At 39.5% G+C, this 20,491-nt stretch overlaps 1 protein-coding gene across 1 annotated transcript in view; it reads right to left on the bottom strand.

Moving 5' to 3' along the window:
* Nucleotides 1-20,491, bottom strand: part of LOC101857262 — a gene marked incomplete at its 5' end in the record, with an annotated part of 202,740 nt that overhangs the window by 109,280 nt on the left and 72,969 nt on the right. The window contains 17 exon segments of the mRNA XM_013085073.2: nt 131-408; nt 1,039-1,154; nt 1,655-1,801; nt 2,979-3,200; nt 3,913-4,228; nt 4,903-5,138; nt 6,013-6,111; nt 7,296-7,448; nt 8,971-9,246; nt 10,737-10,883; nt 12,130-12,274; nt 13,307-13,434; nt 13,890-14,072; nt 14,827-14,940; nt 15,669-15,842; nt 18,741-18,855; nt 19,721-20,121. Of these exon segments, the coding sequence (XP_012940527.1) occupies nt 131-408; nt 1,039-1,154; nt 1,655-1,801; nt 2,979-3,200; nt 3,913-4,228; nt 4,903-5,138; nt 6,013-6,111; nt 7,296-7,448; nt 8,971-9,246; nt 10,737-10,883; nt 12,130-12,274; nt 13,307-13,434; nt 13,890-14,072; nt 14,827-14,940; nt 15,669-15,842; nt 18,741-18,855; nt 19,721-20,121 (3,250 nt within the window).

Raw genomic sequence — 20,491 nt, 5'->3', positions numbered from 1 at the left:
ACCTGGGCTCAGGTCCATAGGGGAAGTGAAACAGAATTTTTACAATCTAGAAATACTTCTACAGTAAACCTTCAAAAAATAAAATTAATATCTTCAATCTTCACAATTTGAACGACAAACTCTTCCTCACCAGCCATCTGGGCAGACATAACACTCAGAAGCCATGGTGTGGTTCATGTAGGTACCGTTACCACAAGGTACAGGCTGAGATGAGTTCAGGGGGCAGTAATGCCCCACAGTGCATGGGTACTCCGCCGGTCTGGAAGAGTTCTGTCCACCTGGGCAGTAGTAGCCGGGGTCACAAGGACCTGTGGTGGCGTTCAAACCCTGGGTATCACAGTACTCGCCGGGGGTACAGTCTGTGCACTCTGAGGAGGCACCCAGCCCCGTGTACGGACTGAATGTTCCCTGTAGCAACAAGCAATGAAAACGCTATTATAGATCTAGTGTAGGCCTATGTATTTTTTTTTTCATAAAGTTCCTAACTTCCTTCTACAGTGCGCCTGCAAAGATAAAAAAGCACACCATCAAAACAGATTCCATATCAAAATAAGCAAAAGGTTTTCAATTGAATCAACCATGTGAAAACTCTTAAATGTTTTGGTATAACTTGTGCAACACAATGATATAACAGAGTTTTGTGAATAACTTTAGATTCTATTTACATAGAGCCTTTAGAATCAAAACATTTGACAATTCTGATTGGTCTTTTTAAGTAACATTTATTTCACCATTACAGGTGATGTAAGAAGGGCACTTCCCCCCAACGCGGAGGCCTTTTGAGGTTGAAACTAAACAAATTTAATGTACAGTTATAGAACCTTTTGCATAATGCAAACTTAAACTAAAAATGTCACTTTACAGATTCAAGAGAGAGTGGTACTCATCACAGTCCAGCAATGTATCAACAGATTGCTAAACTTCTACCTCAGAATATATAAAATGCATCTCTGCTACCTCAGACAGAAATGACATTTATTGTCTTGCTCTCTGACAAAAGAAAAATGCAAAAGTTTCAAACAGTAGAACGCTGCTCACCTCAGGGCAAAGTTCAGGCACAGCTGTACCCACTGGACAATACCGACCATTGGGACAAATTTCACTAGTGCTGGAAGAGGATCCCTCAACACAGAAGTACTGGATAGCACAAAGGCCTGAATAATGCATATATGGGAGAGAAATATTGGAATATGATCTTTAACAATTTCATTTATACAAAAATCTACCAATGCGTTTCCAGGCAAATCACCATAACAAAACTACCCAATGTTTTTTTCTTTCAATGTACTGACCCACAAGGCAGACAATGACATTTTCTTGCTCATGCTCCTAATACTGACAACTTTTTTAAAGTCAAGAGAGAACAACTTAAAAAACGGACTTTAAAACTACCACAACTTGGGTCCGAGTCAAAGGGCACAGAGCCCAGGGACTACTGAACTTCTAACAAAAACATTAACAATTTAATCAGTTGATTTACAGAACAATAATTAAGTTAGAAGAAAATTTTAATACACTAATTAACAATCTAATTCTCAAGCGCCCATCAAACTTAATAATTAGATTTGTACAGCCACAAAAATGAACAGCCTATCACATTGGCAGCATAAAAAAGAACTTTGTTCTGGCATTACAACGTAAGTAGGCTATTTACCTTCTGTGGTGGTCAAGCCAGGAGTCTGGCAGTAGAATCCAGGTGTGCACAGCGTACACTCAGTCACATTACCCAGTCCAGTGGTGGAGCCAAACGTGCCAGCTGGACACAGGGTCCAGTCAGCTGACCCTTCAGGGCAGTAGGAACCTGCAGGGCACACAGAACACAGTAAACACTTTGTACAGCATGTGAAATTCAAAAATTAACATCTACATCTCATATATAAACATGTACCGTATTGGACAACGGTGTTAGCACGAAAAGCCCCCCCCCCCCCCCCCAACCCCCAAATTTTTTTTAATCTAAGAGCTTAACTAACCCAGTCCTTAGGTGGAAAATATTGGTATGCGCACGCAACAATCCAACCCTTATGCCGACAGTATCGGTATGGAAAATTTCGTAATTGTGAACGAAAACACTACTTTTGTGTGAAGCCTAATTGGAAGAGTAACCATTTTTCATTTGAAACAGACTAGGACCAGAAAAGTAAGCCCAAATTTAGAACCAAAAAAACTATATTTGAGAACCATGTGAGTGGGTGCGTAATTTGAGCGCACTTCCTTTCTTCATTTTTTGGTTTACTTTTTTATTCTGTACATAGACTTTTTTCCATGAAGTATTGCATAAAAACTATGAAACATTGGGTACCAAATTTAGGTAGGATATGGTAAAATTTAGGATTTTTTTCAATTTTTCAAAAAAAGTTATAAAAATCTCTAGGGAGAGTTGACAACCTGGAAGTGTAGGCCTAGGGTTGAGTAAGTTAATGTGTCTAACCCAACTGAAACTAGCTGGACACAAATACAAACTTGTAACTCCAACTGGATTTTCTCAATGAAAAGCTTGATTTGCTATGATAAAAATAAATCACTGTCATTCAACCCAGTTTTCTTTTCTGGAGAGGAAAATGTGCCAGAGAATGTCAACACTAGAATGTTGCTGCAATGTGCTCAGAAAGTGGAACCAGAGGGTGGCTATTGTTAGGGAAAAAATATATACCAGACAGGGTTCACCTTTGTTTCATTAATGAACGTAAAAGTGATGTTATTTTTAGTTTACTATCTAATTGAAGTTTCAGATTTTCTTTTCCATATTTTTAAGCTTGCCAACTTTTTCAAACCCCAATCAGATTATATAGCAACAAAGACGACTACACAAAGTGGGACTGGTGTTTGTGGAGTTTATGTAAGGCTCTCAAATTCATGATTACTGAATCCTGGGCAGTCCCAAGAAATCTGGGACAGTCCCAGGAACTTCAGGACAGTTGGCAAGCCTGTATTTTGTTTCCTTTTCTCTTTACACAAATGAAACAAAGACAGGTCACCTTGAGGACAAATGTCGGCATCTGCTGTTTGATTCGGGGTGAACATCTCAGCATATCTCTTGCAGAAGTAGCCCTTGCTGCATGGACCACTGGGCGAGGTGAGACCCATCTGACCACAATACTGACCAGCAGAGCAGGGAGAGCATTCTGAGCTGCTGTTGAGAGCTGTCTGGTTGCTGAAGGTTCCAAGGGGGCATGGGTACTGGCTCTGGTGTTGGGTACCTGAGTCAAGTTAACCATACTTTGTACTGATCAATGAGTAAAACAATGCGTAAACAGGAAAAATTGAAAGTTCTATATATAATTTTTAGTTTTCAGACATATTTCTCAAGCATTTGATCAGATCTTTTTGTATAAAAGTATTTTTGTTGTCCTTCCGTATACCTTTTGTCTCCAGTGTAAAATGAAGACTATAGGCCTAGCACATTCCTGAAATATCTGAAAATTTTGGAAAGTCGAAAGCCAAATCACTAGCATTTTAATGAAATAATACAAATAATAATAAAAATATCCACCCTTCCTACAGATGACAAAGTCCCGCCTCTAATGGTGTAATGTCTAGTCCAGTAAAAGGCTGAACTGACGAATAATGTCTGTATTTCACGAGCAAAAAAGTTGTTCATCTTCAAAAGGCGTTAAAATGAAGGTAAGAATTCTAGATATCAGTTGTTCAAAAGCTGATAGCAGTACCATAAAATCATATAAAATCTATGGGAGTCATGCTGGCCGTTTCTCCTTTGTGGTGTGCCTTTTCCTTCCCATCAAAGATCTATCGTCCATGTTTCTCCTCCTCCTTTTCTTTGTATTTTACACTCTAGTAACACCTCCAATATTTCCCACTTTTATGACCTGATTGTGTTGCAAAAGCTGCAAAACTTTAACTACAACAAAAATTAATAAATCTGATGAAGTGAATCTTTGCAAAAAAGCTCACCTTCGGGGCAATAATAGCCCTCCGGGCATGCGATGGTGTTGTTGATGACTACAACACCCGTGGAACTGTCACAGAAGTATCCAGACGGACACATTTTACACTCCCACTGCTCTACCTGATCCTGATACCAGCCGCTGGGGCACAGTATTGGGGTGGAGGAACCCTCAGGGCAGTAGTGACCGACTGGACATTGGACAGATGTGGCAGTGACATCCCCGGTCGGACAGTAGTAGCCTCGTGTGCAGTTGCCAGAGGTAGTAGTCAGGTTGTAGTCAGCACAGTATTCTCCGAAAGTGCAGGCCAGACAGTCTGATGCCTGTTGGGGAAGAAGTGAATAAGATATAGTTTCTGTTGCGTCTTCATCCAGTGCCAGATCTGCAACATATCTATGATCATGGTTCTCCATACATTCCTTTGCTCAAACGCTCTTTAAAAAACTATGTTCTCCTGAACTTTCCCTGTTATCCATTTGTTTAGCTTCCCTAAGTAGGCTGCTGTGGGCCTACCTCTGCTTCATTTGCCTTCAATTTTGCCAGTGAGAGCCAGCGATGTTCAAGACCTTTTTGTCTATTCAGGTGTCCCAAAAACTTCATCCATCCCCTTAACTAAAATGGTGCAGAGGAAATCCTCTTTGCCATTTTAGCAAAGAGCAAGGACTTGCAAAGCAAACCAGAGAGGATGTTAAAAAAGAATCCATTGACATATGAGATGATTAGGCCTTTGCATGAAGAAACAAATTTGATCATATGACTATATTATCATGCTAATACCTATGAATCCTGTTTCAACACACCAGAGTTTAAGTCATTACACCATCCCAATAAAAAGCAGATCACACCTTTTATTTGGTTCACACAAAAAATATAGCCTTTTCAGTAATGAAATTGTCAAACTAGCCTTAATAAAAGCATCAACAAATAAAAAAAATTGAAAGGCTATTCAGTATCAGTTCTTAATTCAGTTCTACATTATGTTTAACAAGACCCCCACCTGAGTGTTTCCATCACTGGGACTGTAAGTGCCGGGGCTGCAGGGCACAGGGGAGGCAACTCCACTCTCACAATAATGTCCTGCTGGACAGCGGTCACCCGTGCTGCCATCAGTGGGCGTCTGTGTTACAGCTCTCAGGGCACAGTAGTAGCCCGCAGAGCAGTTGTCTGTGGGCAATGCCAGGCCCTCTGTCAGACAGTACTGACCTCCAGGGCACGGCACCGGGTCGGAGGAGCCTGATTGTGTAAAAAATAAAATTGATCTAACTGAATGGCGACACAGTTAGTTTTAGTGGAGGTTTTATGGCGCTCGCAACTGCATACAGTCATATGAGTGCCAAGGGGTGGATGTCAACAGAGAAGTCCTTACAGGGAATCAGACTTACTCTGCTCACCTCTCTAGCTTCAACAGCACAAAGACTGCTTCAACTATCAAGGCATCCCGGAAAAAGAGTGTGACAAACATATAAGAGAAGTAGAGGAGAATGATGATAGTCTGGATTAGGAAAGAAAAAGCAGCAGTTCCCTGTTGTAGATCAGGCACAGTTATGAGCGCGACTTTGAAGAATCAGCCCATTTACATTTCTACTGTGCATGAACGAGAAATGTACCCCTTTTGGGAAAGGGCCAAAAGACACTTCAGTCAGTGTCACCAGGGAGAGAGTTAGATTTTAAACAAGAAGAATTACTGTTCTAAAAGCAAATAAAAAGCGGAAAGGAAAAATAAAAGGCAATTCAATTTCATTGACAAGTTAGGGAAATTTTAAAAGAATAATTAAGATAAGGTCAGATAAACTTTATGCAGGGAGCTACGAATTGAAGAATATCATATGCTTTAAATGTAGTCTTTATTTTAGATTTATACATTGACAACTCATTATAACGTTTTTTCTAAATAATGCACAAGGGACAAAACCTCAAAAGAGATGGACGTATGAATTTAGGAACAAAAGACACGACAAAGCAGCCAATGGAATGATTAAGTCATGACCACTCTGAAAACAAAAACAAACAAAAAACAAAAAGATGTGAACAATTTTTTAAAACAATTCAGCAATTAGATCAATATATAATTCTACGTATTCAGTAACAATCGTTATGCAGTACATACCCTCTGGGCAGTAGTACCCAGGTTGACAACGTCCCCCATGTGTGGTGGTGTTAGGGCTGTCCGCTCCACCAGTGCAATACCAACCCTCACTGCAGTTCCCTGTCGTGTAAGGAGGAAAACATTATTTGTGGGGTGTGCTGACAAAATGAGTAAGGGCTACTGCTCGGAGATTTTAGCCTTATGGAAATTGATACATCAACTTTTTACGTGGAGTTTGTACAATTTCTAAACATGGAATAATAATAGACACAGTAGACTTAAGCAAAATGGCATCAACTGAAAATCTATAAATCTGACGACAGTGTCAATTTCCGGCTGGTATCCCCATTCCTGGATTGCAAGCCTCACATTTATCTTTGTTGGTTTAATATCCCTCTAGATACACAAAAAAATTAATTTTGAAAGCTAGGCAGAGCTCTTGGCTCAAAGGGACACAAAGGAAAGAAGGATGACAGAATGAAGCAAAGCAGGGACAATTCACCAAAGAACATCTGAGGATAGATATTTAAGAGTCTTATATTTCTCATAGAGAAGGGTTGCACATTCCGCTGATATGCTGTTGGTTTACTTATTTACTTATTTCTCCCCCCCCCCCAAAAAAAAAGAAAAAAAAAGAAAAAGAAGGACAAAGGAGAAACTCAGCAGGTGAGTTCAGAAACAAAAAAGATAAATCCATTTTGCTATTTTACAACAGTATCAACTTCACAGTTGTAGAGAAAACTCCATACTACTTAGTCATTAAAAAATATATGATACAAAAATACTCAAGGTCTTCAATAATTTATTCTCACACTTTATTAAACACAATCAGAAGAGACAGATGACTTGAAATTGATTTCCCCAGTTAAGAAGATTTTTTATTAAGGAGCCTATCTCCATCTGTCAGCAGGGATGTTGTCTCTATGTCACCTTGGGAGAGTCATTACAGACCAGGTTGACGTTTCCTGATTTGTAAGTGATCTGAACCGAGTCGAGTCCCTGGGGGAGTAAAATATTTACAACCTCCACATCAACATTGCCTTTCTCACCCTGGATCAGGATATAGGCCATGAACAAACATTTTCCACCTTTCCCTATTCTGGGCTAGTCGCTTGATGCCACTCCATGTGTTCCCACTTTTCTGTACATCCATTTCCGTGACTCTTCTCCAGGTTCCACATGATCTTTTACCCTGAGGGTTCTAATCCAACACGTTTCTCGTTATGCAGCTGCTCTTCTTCCTGAGAGTATGTTCTCCCACCCCACTCAAAATATAAAAAACCCCACAAGAAAATGCATCCTACCTGTAGGCACCACGTTGGCATATCCAGCACAATACTGTCCTGCAGGGCAGTCCAGGCAGTCATCGGATGCCGTCCCAAGAGTGCTGGGGTTGTACGTGCCTGGTGCACAGCGGTACTGGGTGCTGTACTGCGTGCCGTTAGGACAGTAGTGACCTACAGGGAAACAATTTTATTTGGTTTACTTTTATTCGTGAATTTTTATTGCATTGTATTTTTTAGTGAACACATCAAGTTCACTGCAAGACTTTTTCTCATGGAGATTTTTATACATATACATATATATAAATATATTCATAAAACTGCTTTTTATGTACACACATGTTGATTAACTTTTAAGATGTAATATCTTTTTTAATATAATGCGCATAGAACATTTTTTAGAAAATAGAAATGCGCAGCATAAATGCTATTTAATTATTATTATTATTTTTATTCCACAGCCACAAAGACAAAATAAAGTATAATGCTGCCTCTCTATAACAACATCGCTGGGACTAGAAAAAATGTCGTTGTACAGAGTTGTCATTATAGAGAAGCAACCAAAAACTACTAATGATATATAAGGAAAAAAATCGGGACCTGGGCACCATGTCGCTTTACAGAGGATGTCATTATATCGAAGTTCGTTATAGAGAGGGCTGTACTGTAAATCATAGAACAACATCGCAAAGGTACACTACAAAATACTTAAATGTGGCTTCATGAACTTCGACTCGTAGGTAAAGAATCTGGGAAAAATTACAAGGACATTAGGCAAAGGGATTTTTAAAAAAAGAAAGAAAGAAAAACTAATGATTATGCTCAGGTCATATGTGTTTTTAAAAATGAAATAGTTCTCACTTTGATGGAGAGAGAGAGAGAGAGAGAGAGAGAGAGAGAGAGAGAGAGAGAGAGAGAGAGAGAGAGAGAGAGAGGGAGGGAGGGAGGGAGAGAGAGAGAGAGAGGGAGAGAGAGAGAGAGGAGACAGAGACAGAGAGAGAGAGGAGAGAGGGAGAGAGAGAGAGAGGAGACAGAGACAGAGACAGAGAGGAGAGAGAATGAGGGAGGGAAAGAGGTGATGAGAGACAGTCAGAGAGAGAGAGAGAGAGAGAGAAAGAGAGAGGGAAAGGCATAAAATGTACATGATGTTTATATACAAGGCATTATTGCTGTTCCTGTTGTACTTTTGTTTAGTAATTGACAGAAACTAACAGGGAAAATTAATGTCTTCCCTACACTAGAGAAGTTGCTGTATAATCATAAAGATAATGATAATAATAATAATGATAATATTAATATTAATAATAATAATTATTATTATTATTAATATTATAATAATAATAACTTCAAAGTAATAATAATAATAATAATAATAATAATAATAATAATAATAATAATAATAATAATAATAATAATAATAACAACAACAACCAAAATAATAATAATAAAAATGCCCATATTTCAAATATTAAGGGGAAGCAACACAGCAAAGGAGTAGAAATGAATCACTCCAGGTCATCAACTGATCACCCACTCTAAACAAAGGTTTAAAAAAAAGAAAAAAAGAAGCAAACAAGGATGGCAACACAGCTGTTAAGAAAATGCGAAGTGATAAGGGACAAATTGATTTCCATAAGAAGGAAAAGAAATGAGTCTCAACTTGCATTTAAAAAGCCGGCACAAAAAAAAATCTTACCAGTGGGACAAGGGGCACTTGTGAACTCTGTCGCATTCGCCAAGCAGAAATAGCCCTCTGGACACAGCTTGCACAAGCTCAGACCCTCCTCATCACTGTAACTTCCAGGGCTACAAACCAGGGGGTGGTCAGAGCCAGTGGGACAATAGTGACCGGTCGGACAAATACCACCGACCCCCGTGAAGTAAGTGGTTCCCGGACAGGAGCAGTTGGAGGCAAGCGTGTCGTTCGGGGCACCGGGCTGAGGTCGGTCCACGCCAGAGGTGCAATAAAAGCCTGAGGAGTGTTATTGTATGTTTCGTTTTCTTAAGAGTCTTACAACACTTGCAACACTATAAGGTCATATAAGTGCCGAAGGTTAGGTGTGCTACAAGGCAGTAACAAAAACAAAATAGAAGGAGGAAAGAAAAGGAAGATAGATGTTTGATAGGAAAGAAGGAGAAAACCAAACCAGTGCATCCTCCAACCACCCAAGTGTTATTGTACACACTTTATAAAAATATATACTCCGGAAAAAAAAACCCATATAGAACGTCTTCAAGAGAAACTACACGTCAAAAATGCACTTTAGAGTGATGAACAACATATATATGATGCCTTAAAGAGAAACTGCAGTCTGTTTCAGATTTGGTGTGCCATGATGATTATGGAAGAGAAAAAATATGTATCAAGAAGAAAAAGAAAAAATATGTATAAAAAAAGAAAAACAAAAAAATATTTTTTTGCTGTTTAAAATGAAATCTTATTTCTTTTCAATTTTTCTGACGAAAAGAAAGAAAGTAAAATATTGCTTTGCTCATCAAAAGTAACATGAATTTCAAGTAGCAAGCAACACTTTGGACAAAGCTGTCCAGGCTCCCAGTTTCCAGCCACAAAGGCTGGAGAAAACTAAATCAGGTACATTAAAAGTATCTAAAGTTCACAAGTGGTTGGATCACCCATCTACATACAATCACTCCCAACACTGCTTGATCGGACGAGAACCAGCAGTTTCAATGTGGCATTCCCATAGATGTGAAAAGTAATTTGATCCCTCCCTTTCCTCCTTCTAAACTCACATTACCAATTCAATCTCTTCTTTCCGCAGTCTGTGGTGTAGCAGTTATGTTTTTCCATGTTGCATGAAGAATTCAATAGTAGAAAAATTTGATAGAGATTTTCTGTCTGTTTGCTGGGATGTTGAATCCCATTCATCTTGAGATGACAAAAAGATAAACAGGGTTAATTCAATGAAGACGTGCATTCTGGCCACTTGACATTACTTGAAGACTCGTTGTTTTGGGACAGAACTTCATTATTCACACAGATTTTCCTGTTCTGTTTTCTTTATCTAAAACTTAAAAAGCCAGGCAACAACATGTCTTCTTATGAATTTTATTTTTTGTAAAAGTGTGGATGATTGATATCAACCAGGATAGACCACAGATACTTTAATATGAACACAAGACACAGAACACTATCGTGCCATGTTGGTAAGCCGCTACACGCTAAGTGAAATTACTCTTTTAATGAAGCATCAAGCATGAACAGTTGTATCCGTTGGCTTATCAAAATCATAACCAACACATTAGGGTACAAACCTTTTTTATCTTTTTGGATTCTGGTATGTGTATGGGGGTTCGAAATATCCAGCAGAAGAGATTTTGGTCTGTTGCTGATAGGACATATATGTCCGGTACCTCCTCAAAGAGTTACAACAGACCATCACACAAAGGATTCAAATCGTGTTGATCTGGGATAAATTTATAAAAAGAAAAAGGTCCCACCTTGATGACAGAGTCCGGTCTCAGCGGTGAGATGCTCTCCCTGACAGTAGTAGCCAGCAGAGCAGGGCGTGCACTGGGACTCTTGGTACAGGCCTGTCGTGTTACTGAAGGTACCACTAGGGCATGACTGCCAGTCCTGACCCGTGCCTGAGAACATGAATACTTTAAGTGTAATGTTTCTTAAGGGGGGGGGGGGGGGGGGGGAGAAGGAAAGAGAGATACAGAAAGAGAGAGAGAGAGAGAGAGAAAGGGAAAGGGGGAGAGAGAGAGAGAGAGAGAGAGAGAAAGAGAGAGACAGAGAGACAGAGAGACAGAGAGTGAGAGAGAGAGAGAGAGCCATCTCTATACTGCAAAAATCAATTACAGTCAGTGGCGGTGGGTGGACCCAAATTTGGGTGGGGCTTAGGTTGCTTCCAGTTCTTTACCACCAAATAGTTAGCAATAAGAATTACACAGTGATGATTTTTCTATACTCACGGTGAGCCACGGCAGTTTGAGAACCATTCAAACGAGAAGAGATGCCTTTGTTTTCCATCTCTTTGTTCTTAGTCAAATTTCTGTTGATGGTAGGGACGAAGCCGATTCACCTCCAAATTTCCTCTAATTAGTTTTCGTGTGATGAAAAAGTTGCCTTACAAGTAGTTCGACCTGATTTACAACTGTTAAATCTCAGCGGCACCAACACAAACATGCACAGACAGCACTTCAAACATAATACTTCTATGAGCTGGATGAGGCCGTATAGTCGAGAAAGTTGAACGCACCCAACAAAGAACCAATGAGCGCATAGGTATCTGTGTCAGTGGGGGAAAGTGTGTCGTAAACTTTCACCTCATTGTCAGGGCTAGGAGAGCGTGAGCCCTCCGTACAGTGTTATTTTCCCCCAGTCTTCTACCTTTTTACAATAAGAGTTTCATTAACGAGGGTCTGTGGGAACCGGCTCATCTTAGCTGAGCCCTAAAGACATTTGATTGGCTGTTAGGTTACTATAGTTGTAAGCGGTGACAACAGTGATTGGATAAGCGAGCAAGCCGCAAAGTTGATCACTCATTGCGTGCAGTTATAACGGTTTCAACTGCTTATTTCATTAAGGAGAAACTTTCATTTTCTTTGGGATAAGGTTGGAGGTGGTGGGTGGGGAGGGGGTAGGGGCTCAAGCCCGTGAGCCCTTCACTACCCACCGCCACTGATTACAGTTCTATGTTGCAAGAACAAAATTCACTTGATAAGATCAATAATATAAATAATAATAAAAGATAGCATTTGTGTAACGCAAATCCCCGCTCAACAGCAAGCTCTATGCATTTTACAATCTATACTATTACCCCCGCAGAGACTGAGAGCATTCTGAAACAACCTAAAATTTTCAAAAAAATCTTTTAAAACATCCAACCTTGAGGACAGAAGTAGCCAGTTGGACAAGACTGTGTGTTGAGGGAGGCGTTGCTTGGCTGGACTGGCAGACAGAAGAAGCCAGCCGGACAGGAGGTGCATGAAGACTGACCACTGGTGCTGGTATAGGTGCCTTCTGGACATTCCTGGGGGGAAGAGATACAACTAGGATAAACTGATGGGACTCTCTGTTAGAATATGTGTCACAACGCGGTGGAATCAGGCGCTCTATCTAGAGCTAAAATTTAGATATTTGCATTGAAGAAGATGGGGTTCGCCTGGTTTCAGAGATGAAATTAGCGAGCAAAAGATCGTCAAAGTTTGGTGATCTCTAAAGCTTGAGAGAACTTGGAAACTTACAATTTACCATTTTTTGTGTGTACTCAAAGTTTTTTAAAAGTAAAATCCACACAGAAATGTATTTTTAAAAGGACGTAAAAGGTGGTGAGCTAAAAAACAAAAATTCTACAAAAATTCCCAAACTATCCGTAAAATGCAGATTTCTTTGATTTTATTGTTTTGACGAGCGCCTGATTTCACCACGCTGCCTCACATATACCACTGATATTTTTCTGTTCCAGCTCTTCTGATTACATTTTGTTCAATTATAAGATTATAAAGTGTGTCGACTGCTCTTCGCCTTATGTAGCCTACCTGACGGAAAGGAGAAAGAGTAAACTTAAGTAAGTAAGTAAAGTGTGTAAAGCAGAGGGAGCAAGAGAAGCAAGAAAACAATACAGTCAAATCCTGTCACTGACGTATGCCCACTGGATGTTAAAGATCATTATCATTCATTATGGATGAACTATTATTATCAAAATAAAGATATTGTGTATCCATGTGTTTCACATCCTGGTGGAATCAGGCGTTAGTCAAATTTTGGACATGTGAGCCTTAGGCCTACTACTGAAAAAATTAATAAGATCGAAACAGGACAATCCAGTGTCTTCATCAATGCAAGATAAACCAGCCATCATAAAACTGCAAGAGGAATGAATACACAAGACCTATGTTAGGATAACACATCCCAAGTCTCCAAAAAATAAATTACAACTACAATTCGAAGTAACCTTTCCATTAAAAAAATAAATAAATACGTAATAGATTTTAAAAAAGTAAATACAACTCTTGACCTAAAAATAATTAAAAAGAGATCAGATGGTATCGATTGAACATACCATGTAGATCTGACTTCCATTAGGACACTGCATCCCCATGGGACACACATACTCAGATGGGTTCGGCACATCCAAACCACTAGGACAGTAGTAGCCACCCCAGCACAGGTCTGAGAAGGCTGTCATGCCTAGGAGGGGGGACATTGAAACAAAAATGTTACTGCATGAAGAAAATAGTCTGATGACATTCAGAGGTTCATACATTTCTTGTTTAGGCTGTAAAGATATTTCCATACTCAACATTCACATAAGTCACTTGAAGATCCGGATAGATATGACAGAACCCTAGACTCCTTAAAATAAAACTTAACTTGATCATTTTCCTGAAACTCAAGAAATCATTCTTTAACATTTTGCAGTCACTTGGCGCAATAATGCGTCGGTGAAAATTATCCGTTCCGGTCACCTGGCGTGCGCCAGGCCCGAGAAGTCCGTTGCCGTCGCTCTCCTGGCTGGGTGACCAGATGTGTTATTTTGTACTGCTGGCTGTGTGACTGCACAGTGTTAAAATTTTAAAATCATATTTCAAAAGATACTGAAACTAATTAAATATATTTCCAGCAAGAGCAAACAAAACGTTTACCTGGATTCGGGCAATAGAATCCCCCTGTGCAGTTGGTGCATTCTGACTCATTCCCAAGCCCTGTCATGTTCGAAAAGGTACCCACAGGGCAATTGGTTGGGCCTGAGCTCTCCTCTGGGCAGTAGGAGCCAGCAGGGCAGAGGAGGAAGTTGGAAACGTGTGCTTTGGAAGGGCAGTAGTAGCCTGAGAAAGAAGTACAAAATCTCATATTGGACATTCCTCAATTTGTAAAATAAAATGAGGTTTCATAACTCATCACTCACTTACTTCTTCCAAACTGCAGATGCACTCCAGATAAGAAACTCGAATTCTGAAATGACTAGGCCGATATGTGTTGCCTTTGTAAAAATGTAATAAACCTAATCCCACAATACAGTAAGGGTAAAGGAAAAAAGTACCATTGAAGAGTCTAGTACTGCTATCAACCAAAGACGAAGACAATTTCACAATAACTTTAACATTCCGCCTGAAAATTCAAATATGCCGTCTCAGTCCCCAAGGCTATGTGGACATACAGTGTCACAGCCTGTCAGGTGCCCAACTTCTACCATTGTTATTGTCTTGATCGGTAATTGTCAAGAGCTCTTTGGCACTTGAAAAGACCAGAGGAAAACACAGACGAGCCAGATTCCAAAGGATACTGAGTGCTCCTGGATAAGATGGGGAAAAAGGAGAAAATGGAATGGGTTTAACATCCCCTATCAATACTTAAGTTATTCAAGAGGTGGGACCTCTGAGTTTAATGTCCATCTCTGAAAAGACCTAGCCAAATGGGAAATTTGTGTAAAGAGCCTTTCCTAAAGACACAATGTTAGACCTAGCTGAGGCTCGAACCCCTGAACCCACAATCTCATGATTACGAGTCTGGTGGCTTAACCACAAGGCTACCGACAACACTTAACATGGAAATACAAACTGCACTGAGTGGTCAACTCACCGGCCTGGCACTGGGGCCCAGGCTGAGACATGTTGTAGTAAGGGCAGTAGCGGCCGCCAGAGCAGTCTGTACACTCACTCTCATTTCTCCTCCCAACAGATGGGTTGTATGTACCTTAGGAAAGACATCATGTAATTAGAAAAAGGGGGGAAAAAATTGACAAGATTCCTATTTTTTTCCCCTCCATAACTTGTAGAAAGATAATATTGCACTAAAACTGGTTTCATGAATCACAACATCCTGATAACAGGAAAAAAAAAATAATCTTAACTCATGATAATGAAAAGCTGAGACAAAACATTTAATTTTAAACGAATTTCCAACCACAGACAGTCCTGACAAGAAGCTTGAAAGTCATCCGTTACTAATTTTTTATGTGTTATTACCGCAATATTTGACATTTCCAGCCTGTTATCTTCAAAGAATCATTTGTACTTAAGTGGACACGCACTTTTTTGTACTCCAAGTGTCATCACAGAACAAAGCTGACAACCATACTGATTCATAGCATCAAATAGTTCATCTTTAAGTACCAAATTCAATATCCAAGTGAGGAAGATATAAATACTCTCAAACTTACATTTCCCATAAGAGAAGATATAGTGACACTCTTTTTTGCACATTAAAAGCATATTTTGAGCAATGGAAGACTTGAAATTTGAAAAATTATGCACTAAATGTGCATGCAAAAACCATTTTTAACAATTCCTCTTTACAATAATAATTATGTCACCATCTAGCTAAACTAGATTATTCTGACTAAAAGGATAACCACTAGAAAAAAAATTTGCTAACAAAATAATTTTTCCAATAACAAATACTCATAAGCAAACATTATTTACCTAGTGGACAAGAAACTGGTGAAGCGGATCCTTCCGGACAGTAGAAGCCCACGGGACACACGTCAGCATCAGGCCACTGTGCTGGTGTGCTGCTGTTGGCACCCTGAGTGCAGTAGTAGCCCGCAGAACACAGGCCACTTGGCAGTGCTAGACCGTCTTGATCACAGAAAGAACCTAAAGAGAGAGAGAGGGGGGGGGGGAGGAGTGCACAATGTTGAGTCCTAATGTGCATCAAGATTTCATGATCACGGCAGCGTTTCACCACAAATGTGAGGCATGCTGACAAAATGAGTTACTTCTCGGATGTTTGCCTAATGGAAATATATACGTCCACGGCGCACCGGCAGTGGAATTTTTCGTTGCCGCGGGGGGTTCCCCGCCGGGCGCCTTATCACGTCGGGGTCACGGGGGTCAGCTCCCTGTCGGCGCTCTGTCTGGGCCGAATTAATTTTTGGTACTTTTCAACGTACAATTTAAGGTGTATCCTTGTATTTATGGTAATTCTCATTTAGTGCACCCAAAGCATGCATTTCTGCTCTTGAGACTCAAAAAAGAACCGACGTTGTAACTTGTCTGGTCATTTCGTTAGACGCGCTGGAGTTGGCAATGCTAAATTGTTTTGTTTTTTTGACTAGCGTGAATGAAAAAAAATCAATATAAAAAGAAGGCCTCGTTAAAATCTGTCAAACTTTTGGAACATGAACGAAATAGCTTTGGTGCAGATACTTAGAAAAGATGGTATCTGCGCATATAATAAAAAGCTGTAATTCTGCAACTTTATTCATCGGGCACACAATTCGCTATGAAGTATTTCCTCCAAATACAACTTTATGTGTCTAATATAATCATGAATATTCACATATTTTCTCAAAAGTTTATAAAAGTCACCATTAAGTTTCTCTATGAAAAGTACAAATCGATTTTAGTGCTAGAATACATCTTCAATGTAGATCTAATACACGAACAGTATCTGTTACACTCCAGAAATTCCATACTTTTCTTAAAACGCTAAGTCTAGGTTTTGTAAGTTGACTGAATAATAGGGATGACTTCTCGTAATTGGGTTATAAGAATAATTTCTAGCTTTCCAGGGACCCTGAATTAGTATCAGACTTTTCCAGCTTTATTTTTCGTTTCTATGACCATTTGCAATAACTGACAATGTGACTGATTTCTTTACATTCATAATTGTGTCCGCGCATATTTCCCACACAAAAACTAAGAATGAATGTGTTAGCTGTCATTATTTTTATTCCGTACAAGTTTATCTCTACCCATGTATTTACACGTTTTGTGGGTTTTTTAATCGCTTAGATTCTATATTATATCTTTTTAGTTGTATGCAGGCTGCCACAGACACAGCATGATTCATGAACAAACGCAGAGTAACTTTCTCTTGTTTATTAGTAAAATAAGAGCTGGCGCTGATCGTCTTCAGTTAAAAAATGCAGATGTGCATCTTTATCCTCTTATAACTTGACTATTTCTACTCGCGCAGATTTAAGATTTCTCATGGTAAAAGACATGATATTCGTAGTCAGTTTAACACAGATTTTGGAGAGATCTGTCGTGACTTTTAAAAATTAACAATAATTTATTCATAAGTTTGTAACTAGAATAAGACAAATTGGGTACTCTACAAACACTTGCCTAGAACAAAAACTAAGGCACAGAAATTAACCATTCTAACGCAGAATAAATCTCTAGACATTGAGCATTTAGTATATCTGCGTAATGGTTTGCTATATGGGATGGGGAAGAAGTTATATAGTTTTAAACATAACCAAAAATGTGAACTTCCTAACCGACACCGGCAAAGTCGCCTCAGGGCTTATTAACCCCGTGACCCCGAGCCGGGAAGCTCCGGCGGGCTGCCGAGTAACGCGAACTAAAAGTAACAGAAGCGGGCGAAAAGTGACGCCGTGTGTCAAATTTATAGGCTGAGTTTTTACAATTTATTAGTATGGCCTATGAAATGATAAATGGCATGCTATTCTTGAAGAGAATGGCATTTGCTCAAAATCTCTAACTATAACCTATGCGTTGATTTTCAGCCAATATCTCCATTCATGGATTGTGAGAAATAACTCATTTGTCAGCACGCCTCACAAATGGAAGAAGAAGGGAATAATAATAATAATAAATAATAAATGACATTCATATAGTGCTCTGCCCCGATAGAAGTACACAGGCTATGTGCACTTTACAATACAAAGTACAACAGTAACGTAAAACGTTGTGTTCTGACCAAAAGAAAATCACTCCAAATGTTCATCTTATTATCTTAAAAACAGAAATGACTTCAGCTGACATTAAAATGAATCAAAGGATTTGAAGTCTCTTAAAGTACTTAGCAAAGCATTCCATATCTTGTGAAGACAGATTCACTACTCTTGTACACGACAAAGACACATTTCTTAACGTGAGACCAACTGAGTTTGTCATAGGTAAGATAAAGAGCAGCCTTCACAACAGCAGTAAGTATTCCCTAGCTGCAGAAACAAACTGTGAGCAACTGTAATGAACACTTGTACTTGCAACAACAAAAATGCTGAAAATAAAATCTGCTTGAAGGGACAAAATTAAAGGGTAATACCCAGTCACAGTCACCTCAAATGTGATAGTGAGGCTTCAATACTAACATTCTGAAACACAGAAAGATGAAATCCACCTACTAATTTTCAAAAACGTTTTTTCTGAAGGCTTCATGTAAAAAAAACAACAACAACAACTCATAGTTGTCAATGCAAACAGTACTCAATATCCGTGGGTCGTTGGCAGGTGCTCTGGTGTGGTTTGTTTCTTCTTTCCTATTAAACATCTATTGTCCTTATCCCTGCTCCTTCTTTTTGGTGCCTGCTACTCTCTTGTAATACCCCTAATCTTCGGCACTTTGTGACCTTTTTGTGTTGCAAGTGCCGTAAAACACTTACTAAATAAAACTCACTATCCTAAAATTGCTATTATTTGTTCAATTATGTCATCATACAATAAATGACACATGAACACACTACATAAACACGCCACATCAACAAAACACATGGCACAGCATATGAAGTGATAATGACAAACCTCCAGTGCAAGACTGACAGTCAGATAATGCTGTTTGGTGTGTGAGGTTGTTGAATGTTCCTGGTGGGCAGGGGAACTCGTTGGCCATGGTGGTGTTCTCAGGACAATAGAATCCCTGAAAGAGAAACGTGTGGTGGGTTTTAACATGTAATATTCAGTTTGTTTTTATTTAAGAAGATTAAATTGATAATAAAGGGATGAAAAAGTAGGTGATACCGTAAACTTCACAATTAGCCCATACCTTAAAAATAACATCAACCAAGTTGTAAACTATGAAATTCTTTGTGACTAAAACAGCAAGCCTTTGACAAAAAAATATATTACAAATACCTAGAAAGGCTGTAAAACACACTCAGATTTCCAGTAATTACCAATGACAATATATCACCACTGACACAAAGGAAAAACACTTAGCACGTATTGTTTAATACCCTAAGACAACAAATTTCTCACGTCAGAGATCCTTAGATCTCGTCACCACAGTAAACAGGATAGAAAAAAAAGAAAAAAGAAGACAGAGATGATAAACTGCCTGTCAAAGTCAATGAGAACTGAGCAAGATATAAAGGTCACTTGTAAGGAAACAAGCGGGCTTATCCAGATTTCGGGGGGTTTCTAGAAATCTTGATGCACCAAAAGTGGGCATTGCCCTACCTATAGGAGAAATTTGGTTTCATTGGCGTGTGTATTTGTTTGGTTATACAGAAGACTCTCCTTCTGTTTTAAAGAAACTGAAAAAGGGGCAAAAACTTAACCTTCGATTTTCTCAAAACAGCATTTTGTGGGACAACCCCTTTGTGCAACCATATAACGACCTGGTAGAAACACTGAGTTACTTGAAAAAGCAAACTTTCACACTAAGAGACTGAATTTGAGTCTACTGTGTGCAACGTCAAAGAGCCTTATAACCGTTACATCATAGACACAGGCACTCACTGGAGAGAAGGGAAAGAAATCAGAGAAGAATATTGACCACAAACCTGAGGACAATAAGAATCATTGAAGAGCACTACTGGCTGCATGGTATTGTCGCAGAAATAGCCAGCTGGACACGACTTGCACAGGGCCTGACCGGTCTCATCCTGGTATGACCCCGAGGGGCAACGGATGGGGGCCGACGCCGCCTCGGGACAGTAGTGACCGAGCGTACAATTCAGGTCTGGGGAGTTAGGTGAACTTTGACCTCCAGGGCAATAATAGCCCTCCAGGCATGGTCCGTCGGGAACAGAGTTTCCGGAACCGTCACAGTACATGCCAGCAGTACAGTCGAGGCAGTGGCTTGGGTCAGAGCTGCCAGTGGCGTTCACGTAAGTCCCAGCTGGGCACGGGGTCGGAGCTGATGACGAAATGGGGCAGTAGGCTCCGGTAGGACAGATGTCACCTTGGGGGATCAGAAAAAAACAGAAGTTTCTTTTAAAAAAAACACAGGAATGGAGGCTACTGGAGTACGTTTTATGGGATAGTAACCAGCACCAATACTATGTGAAGTACTAATATCTTATCTTGACATCATAGAAAGCCCCAAAAAATCAAAAAACTAGTTTCTCCAATTTCTATAATAAATAATTATTTAGATAGTCAAAATGAATGGAACATAACAATAAACATAATATTAAAGAGACCAGAATATTTCTTACAAGTAAAGAATATAAAAAACAACAGTAAAGGAACCTAAAAGCTGTTGGTATAAGAATGCAAATCCTACCATGAGTGAGGCTATGAGGTTAGCCTATATATCTCTATAACCGATT

The sequence above is a fragment of the Aplysia californica genome, unplaced genomic scaffold, assembly GCF_000002075.1.
Source record: "Aplysia californica isolate F4 #8 unplaced genomic scaffold, AplCal3.0 scaffold00341, whole genome shotgun sequence".
Classification (NCBI taxonomy): Eukaryota; Metazoa; Mollusca; class Gastropoda; order Aplysiida; family Aplysiidae; genus Aplysia; species Aplysia californica.
Note: the sequence above shows the minus strand (reverse complement) of the source record. Positions and strands in the feature narration are given on the sequence as shown.